The sequence below is a fragment of the Notothenia coriiceps genome, unplaced genomic scaffold, assembly GCF_000735185.1.
Source record: "Notothenia coriiceps isolate Sejong01 unplaced genomic scaffold, NC01 NC01_scaffold00022165, whole genome shotgun sequence".
In the NCBI taxonomy this organism is placed as follows: Eukaryota; Metazoa; Chordata; class Actinopteri; order Perciformes; family Nototheniidae; genus Notothenia; species Notothenia coriiceps.
Window position 1 is genome coordinate 50164 of NW_011354866.1, and position 14782 is coordinate 64945.

General features: G+C 37.1%; 1 protein-coding gene across 1 annotated transcript; it reads left to right on the top strand.

The window, feature by feature from the left end:
- The first annotated feature begins 791 nt into the window (after positions 1-791).
- Positions 792-3514, top strand: mtg2 (mitochondrial ribosome-associated GTPase 2). The gene is made up of 6 exons (XM_010780807.1): positions 792-1323; positions 1808-1955; positions 2202-2317; positions 2439-2657; positions 2759-2897; positions 3014-3514. The coding sequence occupies exons 1-6, from the start codon at positions 1081-1083 to the stop codon at positions 3406-3408; spliced, it is 1260 nt and encodes a 419-aa protein (XP_010779109.1). The 5' UTR covers positions 792-1080; the 3' UTR covers positions 3409-3514.
- Positions 3515-14782: the final 11268 nt, after the last annotated feature.

Sequence of the window (14782 nt, forward strand, 5' to 3'; positions counted from 1 at the left end):
CTGTCACAGCTAAATAACTATGTAGCTGCCACTCAACAGGGACAATCACAGGCTTATATACTACAATGAATTTGTATCTGTGTTTTTCATTTGTATGTGAACTGAACATGTATGGCAAGTCTTTTGTAGTTCAATGCACTGATGTGGTTGAATGTGCGGTACGCCTTTTGTGTGTGTGTGTGTGTGGGGGGGGTGTGTGCGTGTGTAGGCGCGCGTGCGTGTGCGCGCGCGGCGTGTGTGCGTGAGTGTGTGTGAGAGGAAAACAGTGAGAGCGAAGTTTGGTGTGCATAATCCAAATATGAATGTTATGTTCTTATCTATTGTAAGTCTGCATTGCCTGATATTTTCTGCTGTCTTTTGTTACTGTTTGTTATATAAAAATAAACTGACATTCACCTTTTGATATTATTATTATTATTTACACTTTTCCGTCACCGAGAAATCTCTGCTAATATTAAATGAAAGATACACGAGTTAAAAATTATATAATTATTTGAATAATTATGTCATTTTAGTTATTTAGTTCTTTATTTTTTTGTATTTTGCAATAAAACAAAAGAGATGCAAAAGCACAGATTACCTTTAAAAGGATCCCCGCTAATTTTGTGAAGTATACACTTGTCTAAAAGTCTGTTTCATGTACACTGGCGAAGGCTAGCTCTGTAGCATTGACAATATTAAAATATCCACTTGTTTTCTTTCATTTTCATCCTGCCTACCATAACTCACACTCACTCCAGCACAGAAGGTGGCGTTACAGGGCTGAATCGCATTAGCAAAAGGGAACGGTATTTCACAATCGCGTAAACAAACTGTCCCTTCACGGGTTCCGTAGGTGGCAGTAGCGTACTCAGTATAAGCATGCTGTAGTTATTAGACGTGCCAAAACGATTATGAAATAATGTAAATCCATCGGGAATTAACTGTATAACGGAGCCAGTGGTAAACCGGATACTCTCTGGCAGAATGAACATTTGTTCTGCTGTGAGTGCTGTGTATTGAGGCAAAACGTGGTGACTTTGTGAAACCGTGGTTAGCCAACCCTTCTTTAGTATTGATATCTGTCTGTTGAATGGTACAATGTTGGCGACGCTGTCAAGACTTAGAAGCCCTAGACTTCTTTCTCCGGAAATATTTTTAGGATACATATTAGGACAAGAGGTGAGAAGTAAAAAGGTTAGCTTGTTAAGTCACAGTTTACCAGTATCCGCAGCGGTGAGGCAGAAAGTCATCGCTGGCTCCAGAGATGTCAGCTCCTCCTGTTCGCTGTGCGCCAAAGTCAGAGGGCAGCCGAAGAAGAGAGAGCTGTCTGAAAAGAAGCTGGTATGTGTTTGAGATAATGGTATACATTGTTCATAACCTAGGGATTTAAATTAACCTACAATAGGGATACCAACTGAGATAAATGAACAGTTATGGCATGGAGTCTGTCCACTACCTCATTATGTGAAATGAAAATGTTATTTGTCCCTCAAGTAGCCAATGAGTAAAATGTGTGAATGAAGACACAGATGGGAATATTTAAATGTTGAAATCCAAAACAATTACATCACAGGAATATATCGTATATCAAATGCCTTAATCTCTACTACATGTCTCACTAGATGATTATAAAAGAAACCTCTATCATGGACAGGTGTTAATTATATCCAGTCTTAGGTTAATTCTCTATGAAGATCAGCATTGTTAAACAATCCTTGTTAAAACATTACAAACAGAGAAATATTGTCTGTAATTAATGCTAGTGTGCTGTTGATGAATCACAGTTTGGATTACTCTCTTAAGTATTTTTTTATCTGGCCTACAGACCCGTTGTTTTGTAGACCATCGGCGTGTGAAGCTGATGGCTGGCTCTGGTGGCAGAGGAGTCTCCAGCTTTCACAGTGAGCCGCGGAAAGAGTGGGGGGGACCAGATGGAGGGAATGGAGGAGATGGGGGGAGCATCATTATGAAGGGTAAGTTTGGTGTGTGGTTCCAGGCACGAGACACTATTATATTTGCCATGTATTCTCTACAATTATCACATTCTGTCTCCAGACAACATATTCATTATTTTAAAATTAAGGACTACCCACTCTGCTGGCTGGAACATTGTTCAAATCATTGTTATCATCAACGCTATCTCACTCATAAAGCTTGGTCTATTCTTCATCATGCCCAAACTTGTTTCTGTCATTAATTTCTTTTTTATGTACTTCCAGCGGACAAGTTTGTCAAATCATTGGCACAAGTAGTTCCGATTTACAAAGGAGAAGATGGGCAACCAGGTGGCAGCAAGAACTGTTATGGCAAGAACGGGAGCTCATACTATATTTCTGTGAGTCCATCTATTTGATTATGAATTATATGTCAGTTATGAATGTAATTTAAGAAGACTTGTATAATGTTTCTACGATAAGCTAACTGTCTAACCATTGATGATGTTTCCTATTATTAAGGTACCTGTGGGCACCGTGGTAAAGGAAGAAGGAGAGGCACTGGCCGACCTTTCGGAGCACGGCCAGGAGTATCTGGCTGTATTTGGGGGAATTGGTGGGAAGGGGAATCGGTTCTTTCTGTCCAATGAGAATCGTGCACCAATGACGGCAACCCGAGGAATGCTGGGCCAGGAGAGGGTCCTTCAGCTGGAGCTCCGCACCATGGCCCATGCTGGACTGGTGAGGAAAAGCTGCTAATGTTTGAATTTTCATAGGCACATGTTGTTTTTCAACTCTAAAAATGTAATAAACTGACATTTGAAACATCTTTATCCCATCAGGTGGGATTTCCGAATGCTGGAAAATCATCATTGCTGAGAGCCATCTCCAACGCTAGGCCTGCTGTGGCTGCTTACCCTTTTACAACACTCAACCCACATGTAGGAATTGTCAATTACAGGGATCATGAGCAAGTTGCAGGTAGAGAGTGATTCATATTCGTTTTTTTAAAAACACTGTAGAAATGATTTAATAAGATTTAGCTTATTCTTCAGTGTAATATATATATGCTGCACTTTTACCCTTGTCCTGTGTAGTTGCTGACATCCCAGGCATCATTCGAGGAGCCCATCTGAATCGAGGCCTTGGCATTTCTTTTCTGCGCCACATAGAGCGCTGTCGTTTCCTACTCTATGTTTTGGACCTGTCTTCCCCAGAGCCCTGGACCCAGCTCGTGCACTTGCGTTATGAACTGGACCAGTATGAGCCGGGTCTGTCCCTGCGCCCTCAAGTCATCATAGCCAACAAAATGGACCTTCCTGAGGCCCGGGAGAAGCTAGAGACTCTAAAGAGCCACGTCTCCCAGCGGGTCATCCCTGTGTCGGCGCTCACAGGACAAAACACAGAAGAGCTCATCCTCCACCTCAGAGAGCTGTATGACGGATATCTCCAAGGAGAAGGTAGTGGGGAAGAGAAACCCAAAAGATGGTAGTAAAAATGAGTTTGTCTGATATTTTCACGATATATATATTTATACTTGAAGACATGGAATGCTTTTAAATTGCTTAATAAACACATCAACGAAACATAATTCAATGTCTGTGTTAGTTTGTCAATTACTTGCTGCTGTTTGATGAGTATACATAATTTATTTATATTTTCTGGAAAGATATAGCAGCTATATGCTACACAATAAAGTATTAAAATGAGAGAAGCCAGTACTCTGTTAAATGTTAGTATTAACAAATGCCTGTCTAGGGTCAGCCTGCTAAAACAAATAAGTTATACAAATTCAGTCTATGATAGGATGAGTGTGTGCATAGAAATGATTATGAGAAACAAACAGGAACACTGATTTCAGTTAACTTGAAAGCACCATGTCGTTTACATAATCTGGTCACTTTCTCAGTCATTACAAAACCACAATCATAGAGTACTCGACAAAGAAGATACAGATACATCTTTTTCCGTTTTACTTGATGCTCTTAAGTTTTTGTTGTCCTGTGTTTAAGCTTGTCAATGACAACTTAATTCCTAAATATACCAGCAGAGGGCATGCATCTTACACCCTTTTAAACAACTTTCTATGATTTTTTTTATTGAACCTTTTAGCAAATAATACTCTGTAGAGTCTACATGATGACATTGGTGGGCTGCCTCTGCTCTTAAATTGATTATCAGCCCACACAATCAAAAGGGTGCAGACGTGTATTTAATTTGCCAGCAGTCCTTTAGTAATGTGTGTATAAAGATAAAAATGCTTTCGGCAATGTATTATGACGTTGCCAGTAAAACCGGAATTTGTTTTAAAAAGAACCACATAGGGTAAAGATACTTTGTATTTTGATGTTGTACTATGCAGTAATATAGAACTCAGAGAAATTAAAACATTGTTTCCCCAAAAAGGAATTATTTCAGTGCCTTGCAAAAATATTCAGTGCCCTCCTTGGTGTTTTTTATTTATTTTTGCATTAAAACTTGTCATTTGAAACAATTGAATATGGATTTTATTTCAATAACACAATATAGACCACAAAGATGAAAAAAATGAAGCCCAGTAAAACATTTTGAAAAAATGTAAAACTTAAAAGTAGTAATCATTATTCACCGACTTTGAAGTCCCAACAATGACCTTCAGAATTAAATCAATGTCTAACTAAGTCCACCTGTATGCAATCTAAGTGTCACATTAGCTCTTACAGCTACATCATCTGTATATATGTTATCTGTATTTAGGCCCCACCAAACATGCAAACTGCATTGAGAAAATGAAGGTCCCCAAATAGATGGAAGGACAAAGCTTAGGGGAAGTATTGGCCTGGCAGAGATCAGAGTATCTGTCCATAGGACAACTTAATGCTCTACGAGTGGCAGATAAATGTATATTGATGAGAAGAAAATGAGAAAACTCATTTGGATTTTGGATGTTTACTTGGAAAAGTACTCTGACAATGAAAAATGTTTGGCCATCAGGGAAAACGCTTTGTCTAGCACAAACCCAATATCACTTATTACCCTTAGAACGCCCTCCCCACAGTGAAGCATGGTGCTGAACGCATCATGTTGTGAGGATGTTGTTCATAGGCAGCGACTGGGAAACTGGTCAGAATTAAAGGAATGATGACATTAAGAGATTTGAGGCTGGGACGGAGGTTCACAATGACCGAAAGCATACTGCTAAAACAACAATGGAGTTAAGATGAAACTTCAATCCCATTGAGTATCTGTGGTATGACTTAAAGAATGGTTATGAAAAGATGTATGCGAAAAAATCTTGTTGGATAGATGTGCCAAGCTTATGGAGACGTACAACAGAAGCTTGCACCTTTAATTGCTGTACAATGTGGCTTCACAGCTTATTGGCGTTTTGTGGTTATTACTTATGCACACAGATTTTTTCATTTATTTTTGTCATTATTTCCTGTTTGTTTCACAATTAAAAAAAAAAATGTTGCATCTTCAACGTGGTAGACATGCTGGGTACATCAAATTAATTGTGAAACAAACAGGAAATAATGACAAAAATAAATGAAAAAATCTNGCATTGACATCCTATGAGCCAAAAATCACTGCTCTTGTTCAAAACAAAAAATGTCCCTTCTCCCATTGAGAAAGTCAGCGATGACAAATCACAAATGAGGTGATAGTAAGCACCTAGTTTACTATAGTAGACGTGTAGTGTAGTATTCATTCATATGTTAGTTACCCGTATCCCTTGTTATGGGTTTGTGCAGTGAAGGGTTTGACAGTTCTCTCTGTATTCATTTAAATGCACTTTGTAATGTGTCTGGGTCAAATGTGACCAAAACGTATGATTTTTTTGTTATTACTTGAAAAGTGAAAAAATAGTATTGCTACAGTACTACCTCTTTGTGTTGCATTGGAGCTCTTTAGCTGTTTTCTTTGTATGTGAGGACATTTATTAAGACTGATATTATTGTATTCAGTAAATGCACTTTGTGATGTGCCTGGTTCAAAAAAAATAACCTGAATATTTGACTTCTAAAGTAAACAAATGTAATGCTACAACTGTGCACTTTTTTCAGATTCTGTTAAATGAATGCTAATTTGTTGTGTTTTTATGCACTTTTTGACGTACCTTTGTTAGATGAACAATGAATAAAAATTGCATGTTTTTCATCGCGGTAATATGTGTTGGTTTAAAATGTGTCACTACCCGCTTTTTACAGGCCGCTGAATGTCTGGCCCAGCTGAATTTTGTAGTTATAAAATCTGGCCCAACTGAATGTGTAATTGAATAGCCCTGCTGTACACTATAATGAAATAAAAAGATAAATAAAATAAAGCCACTCATTATGAAATCATCTACAATCAAATTACGTTTATATAATCATGTTCAAAATCATTTTATTACTCAGGTCATTATAACATCTTATAAAATCTTCCCATTTACATTCAAAATGACATAGTTAACAAGGAGCATTGAAATCTAAGCAAGAGTCAATGGTGTAACTGTGTCCGTCTCGTCCTGCCTGGCAAAGACCCAGTGATAAAGGGTTGCATATTATAGAAAATGTTTAAACAGTAAAAATATATAACATTAATTTAATACATTGCCACACCAAGTACTGCATTTACAATATATGTTGTCTTCATAGAGATATGCATGTCAACAGTTTGGGTCTCCATAGTGGTTATCAAGCTAACTGCCTTTAGAGTATTATGAAATCCAGTTATTCTTTAAATGAAAAAATTTAATTATTTAGATGTGCTTTCTGTTACATAGTTTAAACATGTATTTTATGTGTGTGTTTGCACTACTGTAAAGCACTTTGTAAGGTTGCTATAGGAAAGAAGTTATTTAAATAAAAATGATGAAAATTATTACATGGTTACATCAACAGTGTAAAGGTATAGTAACATAATAACTATTCTCACATATCTCTGACAAAAGTGTTACAGACTAAATATATAATATGCATTTCAGACACACACACACACACACACACACACACACACACACACACACACACATTGTGTACACACCCAGCTGCTTTTAAATGTCTTAGATTCCAGGCTGGAGTATAAAGTTCATGTGTGATCCTCTATTACACAGGCCCCGCCCCCTCTCAGGTAGGCTGCTGCCATGAGTTGCATTTAAACTGTAATCCAGGTGCATCCCAGTTTTAGTCTAAAAACCAAGGGATTAACAACACACAATCTCGATTCGCGATGGGGATAACACGCCCTAGGCTGTTCTTGATACTGGTAAGAATGTATCTTTTGCATTATTTCTGGACAGATTGGTTGAGAATATTTCAAACAATTATTACTTGATATTTACTTAAGCCTTTGATTCCAGCATGATGGACTGCCTTTATAAACATTTACTGTTTGTAAATATATATAACCAAGCGTTAAATGTTTTATTTATATGATAATATGATCAAAATGATACAGATATAATGTGGCTGGTTATCAAAAAACAGATTATTTAAAATTAAGTCAGTTTGTAAATGACAAATCAAATATTTATAAATATTTTAAAAGTCAATGCTGAAGGCACTGGTTGATTCTGCTAATATTATAGATTATTGATAGAATATAGAGCAGTGCTTTAACGACTGTTGTGTGTATAAATTAAGTGACTTATTTAACAATGTGTTAAGAGTTGTATGTGTTAGTAATCACAATCATGAATATACAAAATAATCCCAAATGTACTTAATCTTATGGAATGGAATGTTTTTCTCTAGTGTTTGCTAGTCCATAGTTCATCTTTAAAGATTCTGAAGCGACAAAAAAGAAACTGGATTATTGATTCCTTTACTATTCGAGAAGACCATGAAGGAGGTTTCCCATACGAGCTGGGCGCGGTGTGTATTTACCGAGAGTCATAATAAGTGGAAATGAATGGTATTATGTATGACAAGATCCCACCGTTCACTACTGTGCTGTTTTACTCCCCGCAGCTCCAGGTTGAAAATAAATTCAATTTTTTCAAGATACATGGTCAGGGTGTGGAAGAAGAACCCAAAAACATCTTAGAAATCAACGAAAATACAGGAATGCTTACTGTCCATGGCCCCGTCGACTACGAGGAGTTCAGAGTTTTAAAGGTTAAAAGGAATTTACTAAATTTGCATTGTTTAAATTATCTCCTGGATGTGAGTGTATGTGTTTGTGTGCCCTTGAAAGCATTTCATTATGTCACAATTTGTGCTATTGCATTACAGCTAACCTTTCAGGCCTATGATCAAGAAAAAAAGGAAATAGACACACAGCTTGGAGTTGAGATATTAATAATCGACGCAAATGACAACCCTCCAATGTTTGAGCCTGATAGGTATGAGGTTTCCATAGAAGAGTCAACACCACAAGGTAACTTGCTTGTCGCTTCTCAATCTGCAATCTTCACATATTATGGACAAATATTATACAAACTAAAACAAACTAATGCTTTCTTTTGATACTGCCAGGCACTAAATTCACTACCATCAAAGCAAACGACGACGACAGCACTGAGAACAACAGATTATTTGATTTCAAAATAATCTCAGTAATTCCTGACCCGTTTGACTTGGAGTTCTACCTAACGCAATTCGAATCAACTGCAACGGTTTCATTTAAAGGATGTCTGGACCATGAGGTGAGGAAACTCATTGCATAATTTGATAATTAACAAATCACAAATATTAAAAAAAAAAAAGGTTAATCTTGGAACTTTTATCTTCTTAAATGTGAAGGTTATGGCTAAATTATAATATATTTAATAATAATTGTTGGGTGTTTTGAACTGATCAGAAAGCCGATGCCTACATCATTAAAGTGGAGGCCAAAGACCGTGGAGAAAAAGTTCAGCTCTCCAGCTTCGCCACCATCATCATCAACATAGAAGATGGAAATAACCATCTACCTGTGATAACAGGACAATCAGTGAGCCATTATTTCTTTGATTCACCTTGATAAGAATATGGTTATAATACAACGGTACATTTTCACAATTAAAGTTTTATTTTCCTTTCCCAGGGTACAGGGAGAGTAAAAGAAGGGGAGGAAAATGTTCTTGTTAAACGTCTGCAAGTTACAGACCGAGACACCAAAGGTACATCGGCCTGGAGGGCCAAATATCAAATCAAAGGAGACGAAAACAGGAACTTCAAAATCACTACTGATCCTGAGACAAATGAAGGACTGCTGTATGTAGAAAAGGTATTTTTTGTGTGATCATCCTGATTTTTTATGAAACACAGTCGACATGTTTTTATTAGCACAGATAAAGTAACCAGTATCCAGTAGTTTTTCCATGGGGTAAGGTATTCAACATCCAATACATTAGGCTCTATCGTTGATAAATCACTTTTGATCACACTAAGCAGTAACATTACATTCTGAGTATGCTGCTGTGCCTTTAATTGCCCTTAGTTGATGAGATGAACTGCAGCAGTGCTAACAAAGAGAGCTAAAGAGGGTGAAACCTTTAGAAATGCATACTATTTGTTGGGATTCTTGTTTTTCAAGAAATTGACAACTATTAGTGACAAACTGTATGGCTGTCAGGTGACATGGCCTGAATTTCAAAAATTCCTTTCCTTTTTTTCTTTCTAACAGCCTCTGGACTATGAAGAAAGTCATGAAAAACACCTGAATATCAGTGTACAGAATGAAGTGCCATATTACTCATGCAAGGTGGAAAGAAGAAGCACCACTGGTCTTTGGAAAGTCAACACTATTGGCAGTAACACACTAACTCTGTCCACTACCAAAGTGACAGTGATTGTGGAGGATGTCAATGATCCTCCAATCTTTGACATGACTAACAAACACGTTACGGTGGCGGAAAATACCAAGGCGGGGCTCTACCTGGCGACATTTGCAGCTACGGATCCTGACGCTTCCAGTGCCAGCACAATTGTGTAAGTTATGAATTGACCGTCTCACGTGACTACAATTATTTGGTCAACAAGTAACTCGCAAAGGCCCGATTGTGTGTTTCAGATACACAAAAGGAGACGACCCAGCTGATTGGGTAACAGTGGACCCCAAGACTGGAAATATAACCACAACCAAGATAATCGACAGAGAGTCCCACTTTGTGAAAGACAATACGTATAAGGTCACAACATATGCTGCTGACAATGGTATGACCTTCAGGAATAATTATATTGTGTTTGTTCTTATTTAAAATGTCTTCACTAATGAAAATGTACATGTGTTTTGGTCACCAGGTCTTCCTCCAATGACAGGCACTGCAACCCTAAACATCCATATTACCGATGAAAACGACAATGTGCCACAGTTGACTGAGACAACATTGGACATTTGCCAATCTGATGGACTCTCTCAGGCCAACATCACTGCCTTCGACCTTGATCAAGACCCCTTTGGTGGACCTTTCTCATTCAAGCTCCAGGAAAAAGAGAATGGCAAGTGGAAGATTGACCCTACACAAGGTTAGAAAATAACGACAGTTTTGAAAATAAACCTCTATATCCTTTTGAACCGAAAGGCTAAATGAATTGCCAATATAAAAATGAATGTTTTATGTACAGGGTATACAACCAAACTGGTGAAGGAGCGCACAGTTCATTCTGGAGAGTACGATTTGGTGCTGAAGGTATCTGGCCTCCAGGGCGAGGAAGCAGTTTACAATCTGTCAGTTATTGTGTGTAACTGTGTTGACATAACGAAGCCAAATTGCCGCATCCGCAAAGCTAAGGGCTCCGGAGTAGGAGGAGGAGCGCTTGGGATCATATTTCTCAGCATGCTACTGCTTTCAGGTAGGAAACGTGTCTGAAACAACAATATGTAAAGATTCCCTTTAGTTCAAATGTGGAAGAAAAATATTTCACAGTAAAGTCATTTAGGACATAAACGTATATGCATTGATCTGTATGTGTGTGGTCTTTGTCTCCCAGCTGTGCTACTCTTGATGATTCTGCTGAAGTGTAAGAATGAGCACAAACCAATGCCAGATGATAAGGATTCAGGTTCAGGACATCTGATAACGAGTAACATTGAAAAACCCGGAACTGATTGCTACGTAAATACATTTTTTGCATAATAAACCTGAACTTTATTACCTCCCCTCATTCTTCAGTGATGTACAAACTTTAATTATGGAAAAATAACTGTAACTTGTTGCAAAGAAAAAACGTTTTTTTAACTTTCAACAGGTGGAATTGGGTCACGGTCGCAAAGACATCAAATTACCAAGAAGGCCTTCAAAGAGAAAGCCAGTAAGTGAAGAACAAGTATACCTACATTTAATAACAGGCTTATGAAACACTTGTGTTGTTATATTCATGACAAATGATCACAAATTATTTTCATTTGTTAACATTAGGTCATTATTACCTGACTTGAACTTTTTTTTTTGCAGTCAATAGACACGGGAGGCCCGTATACAAACCGAAAGGAAAGGGACCAATGGGTCTACAGGGTACAGACATTTATTATTATTATTATTATTATTATTATTATTATTATTATTATTAAAGGATGTATCCCAGAGTCAATAAATCCAACGAAAAGACCAAAACCAGCAACGAAGTGCCATAGAACTCCATTGTTACTATTAAAAATGCATCAAATGAGCTTGGGGCTTAAAGTCACTCACTCACACACTCTTGGTTTTAGTCATTTCATTTTTGTTGACAACCAGAACAAATAGCCAGCCCTTTGTTGTGTAATGAAAAATGGACAATGGATTGATAATGACAATTATCATAAATTGACATGGTTTTTTATTTCCAGTTGAAAATGGAGCAAAGATATCAACGTTGGTGTTCTTGGCGCAAGGTACTATTATTATTGTTATTGTTATTGTTATTGTTATTATTATTATTATTATTATTATTATTATTATTATTTAGTAGTAGTAGTAGTTGTAGAATTATTAAGAATTTAACTGTGTCGAAACATGTTCCGGGAAATGTTCCATTATTTATATCTGATGTTATTCAGAACTGAAATCACATGATTTACTTCTGATTTCCAGGCTTGGGTTCTCCACGGCGGATCTTCTGCAGACCAAGAGATTAGTGTGATGCAACATACAATGATACTCAAAGTACTACAAGATGTAAGAAATGAATTGAATCAATTGTTTAAAGTTCTTGACATTGTGTTTCTTTTCAATAATGTTTTCTCCCCTTTGTCTTCTGCATTCTGTAGAAGCTGTATGCCCTCAGCGCACCAGAAGAGGAGCTGGGTGATTATGATCCTCATAATTACACTGAGGAGGGAGACGAAAAACACAACTTTGATCTTGATGCCATCTCCATCCCTGATATTCCCTTTGACCCAGAACTTGACCTGGACCTGGATTTAAGGTTTGATACGCTGGCCTCAATCTCCATGTTGAGTAAGAGACCATGCCCGCAGTACAAAACCTGAGCCTCAACGTTTTGAGAAGCAACAAAGTTTCAAGTGGAAAGTCTAAAATGAACACTCCATCATACCTGATTTTTTTTTTTTTATCAAGTTAGTAATCCTAGATAATAATTGTGTATGTTTGGAGGGGCAAAAAGGAAAACTGTTACAATTATTGTGGGAATGGACAGAATCGGCTGATTTTGTGAAATAAGGTTTGTATAACTTCATTGCTTACAACAGGAGCTTTCTTAACTAATATTATTTTGGGATTTGAAAATTATTACTTTTTTGTTCTTTCATACAAGCAATGTTCATGGCAGATAGGAAATGTACAGTGTTTTTGAAAGGATTGGAAAGCATGAAATAAGGTCTATTATACAAATAGAAAAAACGTTTTTAACTCTTCGAATAAATGGGAAAAACCTTTAGCTTCTGATTTCATCATGCTCTTTCAAAGTCAGACATTAGGTTGGGATAGTGTCATAAGGATGACAGTGGGATTTGAATGTACTATTTATAATACAGGGGACTATATCTCAGGAGGTTATGAAAGCTCTTAAAGCAATGGTTGAATATATGAGAATGTTGAGTGGATACAACATGCAGTGCATGCAGTGCAGGGATAATGCTGCCTATCATATTTATTTTCAGAAATGTTTTGTTTGTTTAGCCTTTAAACCTGTAGTTCCTTCAATTTATTTTTGAATAATATGCTAAACCTTACCTTATCAGATGTTTAATGTGATTAGTGTTTTGAAATAGATAAATAAAAATATATCAGTTTTACTGCTATAGACACCAACTTTCACCCTACATAACTTTCTGTCAATGTTGTGCAACTTGTTTTCAGGAACTTTACAGTGTGTCTCAGATAAAATGTTGCTCTGAGATTGAAAGTCATTGAAATATAGGCTAATGTCTTGGTTTGTGGCAGGGTCATGGTAGACAGAGATACTAACTCAGTATGTATACATAAAGCACTCCCAAAGAAGTACGATGATTTATGATGCTATCTCATGCACCCTGATTCCATGAAACTATCAGTCAAGAATTGCAATCTCGTCATACCGGTTTTGTTTTTGATACCTGTGATGGTGTGCGGTTTCATGTGAACATGCCAAGAAAGAAATGCTCAGTAGTTGCAGCTGTTTCCAAAACAAGCTCAGCTAGCATAACCCCAAGTTGATAAGCTATTGCACTTAAGATACAGAAACTTTTTCTCAAGAGTTGCTAAACCTATGTAAAATGAACCATACACATCTTAGTGATCCTTGGAAATGTTTGATAACAACCACAATTATTATTAGATGAGAATAGGTAATTTAAAAAATGCATTATACACATGAAATGAGTGCACCTATATGTGCCTAATGATGACAGTCCACACCGTTTCCAGACTGTGATGCTGTTGAAGGGAGTCTCATAGGATTACTGCCTATTTATCACTCTCCTCATCATTGTTTTTCACACATGCCTCGCAAAAGAGAGAGTGGGATCAGATTTCATAATCTAAAGCCACACCCAGAAGAACAAGATAATCAGCTTTGTAGACATATGGCCAGAACAGCTCTCTCAAGTTAAGAGGGCTGTCATGCTGTTTAATGTGCAAACAAAGCAGTCATGTAAGTTCAACCAAAAGAAAAGATATGACACAACATCCTTTAAGACAACATCAGGACATCCTGCTTTAAAAAAAGCAAGAGACCTCAACCGTAGCTGGCATATAATGAAGCTTTTACCTCTTATGTATTTTTATTCTCCAACGTTGCTATTCATTAACCTTCCCCTCCATCCACCTTAAGTCTGACTGCTTTGTCTCAGCTCTTCTATCCACTCTCATTTATTATTTCAGTTCTTCAATACACATTTTAACCAGATTGCATTGATGTACAGGGCCTTAAAGAAAAGACTGTTATTTATTTTGGAGTGATTGTATTATTTGATGTACCCAGCATGTCTACCACGTTGAAGATGCAACATTTTTTTTTTTAATTGTGAAACAAACAGGAAATAATGACAAATGAAAAAATCTGTGTGCATAAGTAATAACCACAAAACGCCAATAAGCTGTGAAGCCACATTGTACAGCAATTAAAGGTGCAAGCTTCTTTTGTACGTCTCCATAAGCTTGGCACATCTATTGAAGTATTATTTGAGTTATTTGAAGTATTAAAGTAACGTGTTATGGCAGGAAAGTTCAATCTGGTATATTCATTTTAATGTCACCTTATATAGAATGTGTGTTAAACTTGTGATTTCTGCATTGAGTGACTTCTGCCTAGCAGATACCAAGAAGAGGCCCCTAGGGTCTCTCTGTTAATTATCAATAGTCCTTGCAATTAACAGGGGAATTCCCGGATACATTTTCAGATAATGTAGTTAAAGTCTTGTAGAATTAATGTTTATCTCCTACACATCCTGCAGGCCTTGAGACTTGGGTCACCCAGCAGTAACCAAAATAAACGTCCTTTTGAGCTTATCAATAAAATGTATTCATTCCTAGTAAGCTGACTTTGGGGTGAAGGGAA